Source organism: Corticium candelabrum, unplaced genomic scaffold (genome assembly GCF_963422355.1).
Source record: "Corticium candelabrum unplaced genomic scaffold, ooCorCand1.1 SCAFFOLD_120, whole genome shotgun sequence".
NCBI lineage: Eukaryota > Metazoa > Porifera > Homoscleromorpha > Homosclerophorida > Plakinidae > Corticium > Corticium candelabrum.
This window is the reverse complement of record NW_026912741.1, coordinates 1,740-4,000: the sequence shown is the minus strand read 5'-3', so window position 1 is coordinate 4,000 and position 2,261 is coordinate 1,740. Positions and strand designations below refer to the sequence as shown.

The 2,261-nt window shown below is 41.5% G+C and overlaps 1 protein-coding gene across 1 annotated transcript; it reads right to left on the bottom strand.

Annotated features, from left to right (window-relative positions):
- Nucleotides 1-588: 588 nt before the first annotated feature.
- On the bottom strand, nt 589-1,476 carry LOC134198040 (THAP domain-containing protein 10-like). Its single transcript, XM_062667380.1, has 2 exons — nt 1,069-1,476; nt 589-881 (listed from the first exon to the last, which is right to left on the bottom strand). Exons 1-2 carry the CDS (start codon nt 1,474-1,476, stop codon nt 714-716), a joined length of 576 nt encoding a protein of 191 aa, XP_062523364.1. The 3' UTR covers nt 589-713.
- Nucleotides 1,477-2,261: the final 785 nt, after the last annotated feature.

Here is a 2,261-nt window from a genome sequence, read left to right as displayed (position 1 = left end):
GCACGCAAAACGATGAAAGACTTCAGAATTTAGACTGGTAAGCATGATTGCAGTAGCTTTGTGATCGCTTTCCGCTTGTTTTTGCGAGTGTTTACACTTGACGTCTGTCGTCACGTGGCCGTACACCAGGAAACCAGAGAGTACAGGAATCGTTTGACAAGCTTATCTTTACCTTTAGTAGCCAATCATGATTCACTTATAGCAATATCATGTCTGGTCAGGGCAGAAAAATGATGTATACCTTTTAGGGTCCTGATATACAGCTGCATGACGTCATACCTTTCACGTGCAACCTCGAGTACAAATAGTTGTGTTGAAATGAAGGTGCAGCTGTGGACAGTGCGAAGTTATGCCTACAGTAGACGAATGTGTGTGCTGTTGCGAGTATGACAACATTGAAAGGAAACTGGAAGAAAGTGTAACATCATGCAAGTGTATCACAGAGCACGAAAAATTTGAACCAGTCTGCCTGAATGTGTGGGTCCTTCAAACAGCGTACTTTCAATATCGGCAGGAGCATGGTCATGATGATGAAGATGAAACTCCACAGGAGTAAGTAGTTTTAGAATTTATTGTTGACTCCAAAACTTAGTACATGCATGCATGTGTAATTCTCTAATTTGTAGGTACATTCGCACAAGTTGTTAGTCAGTAATCAAACTCCTGTCACTCACCCCTGGAGACAGTTTTTGGCTTTATTTGAACTCTGACATTTACTGTGGATCTGCGTGGAATATCCTGTAGGCATACTGCCTGTACACCAATATCTGCATGAGTTGCACTCTTCTCACTCTCATTGTCTTCACTGTCTTGCCAAGTAGATTCCATTTCTGTTTCTCTTTCCACAGGTGCTTTGGAGTGCTGACAATTTCCTGTAGAAGCTGCAAAGTAAACGCATAAAAATCAGTCTAAACTGCAGCGAAGCCTCGCCGTTGTGTTCACACTTCAAGCCTAAGGCTACTAACCACACTTCTAGCAACACGCCTACTGCAAATCACACGTTGAGGTGCATTCACAATGCAACACTTCTATCAATTGTCAATACGACGTTACACAATAGCTACATACCCTAGCTCTTTGTCTCTTGTCATATGCTCCCCTCTTGCTTGTCAACTCACTCTCACCGCCAGTGGACGTTCGTTTCCGTGTTCGTTCCAAAGACATAGCTGACGATCCAGAGGCGCCTGTTCTCAAATTCGCTCTGACAAAATGCGTTGGAACGACGTCTGGCTTCAGGCGTGCTCGCCTGGCGATGCCAAACGATGAGGCCAAAAGATGATCGGTTTCAAAACAGTCCTCTGTAAAGTGGTCGCTGCATAGAACCGAATACCGTGAAGGCTCATTCCATTTGTCTCTAGTCCTCTGTACTGCTTCTGTCCATCGCTTTCGAAGAACTGGGTCTTGTGGGAAAGAAAACAAGCTGACTTGGTCGCTGTGTGAGTTAGAACAGCCAGCCGCAACACATCGCTTCACCATTGTAGACCTGATTTACTTCTGCGCGAGCAGTTTCCGTTCAACTCGTGATGTCACGACGGACACGCCTCAAAATTGCCGGAAGATGAAAGGCGGAGCCAAATAATAGCCAAAAGAACCCTCGTTTTAACCCTTAGAACATTAGCTAGAAATTCTAAAAAATTCATGCATTTATTTGACTGGCAAAGCAACGTTTCTAAGTTATAAAATAGGTAGCGATTTTTGCATGTCACCCTCCCTTTAACTGTGGTATTTTGCTAAATTAGGGAATATTAATATAATGAAATAATCTAGTCTTTGTAGGTGTCACGCAGTTTAAACTCGTTCTTGTGTGATGGTGTAACTAAGAACGTTATTGTCGATGTGAGACATTTACCTAAGAATTTGCTTTCTGATAAGATTTTATGTCCAGGCAAGCATTTTGTACATTAATGTGACGTGAATTAGACTTGGAACTTTCCATATATTTAGCGCTTGCAACAACTTCTTACAATCAACTCTCCGATTACTGTACGTTTGGTATGACAAAAATTGACGACGACTATACACATGACCTAATGTCTTGTCAATTTGACAAAATCGTAGTTCATCATGTGATTAAGTTACATTGCATTGTATGTTTATTGTACACGTGACTGACACTGTGGTCTCTGATCAAACTCAACATTAATATGTTCTGCAAGGCGGTAGAAACATCGATTTGCTTAGATGTATATATTTGTTGTTGAAGTTATAGATTGCTGTTATTTTAGCAGTTGCAGCCAAAATAATGTAACCTTTAAAATTAT

Excerpts from the sequence above, each read along its gene's own strand:
- LOC134198040 (XM_062667380.1), bottom strand. The coding sequence starts at position 1,476 with ATGGTGAAGCGATGTGTTGCGGCTGGCTGTTCTAACTCACACAGCGAC. Across the intron at positions 882-1,068 it reads ACAAGAGACAAAGAGCTAGG|CTTCTACAGGAAATTGTCAG; the intron begins GTATGTAGCTAT and ends TTTACTTTGCAG.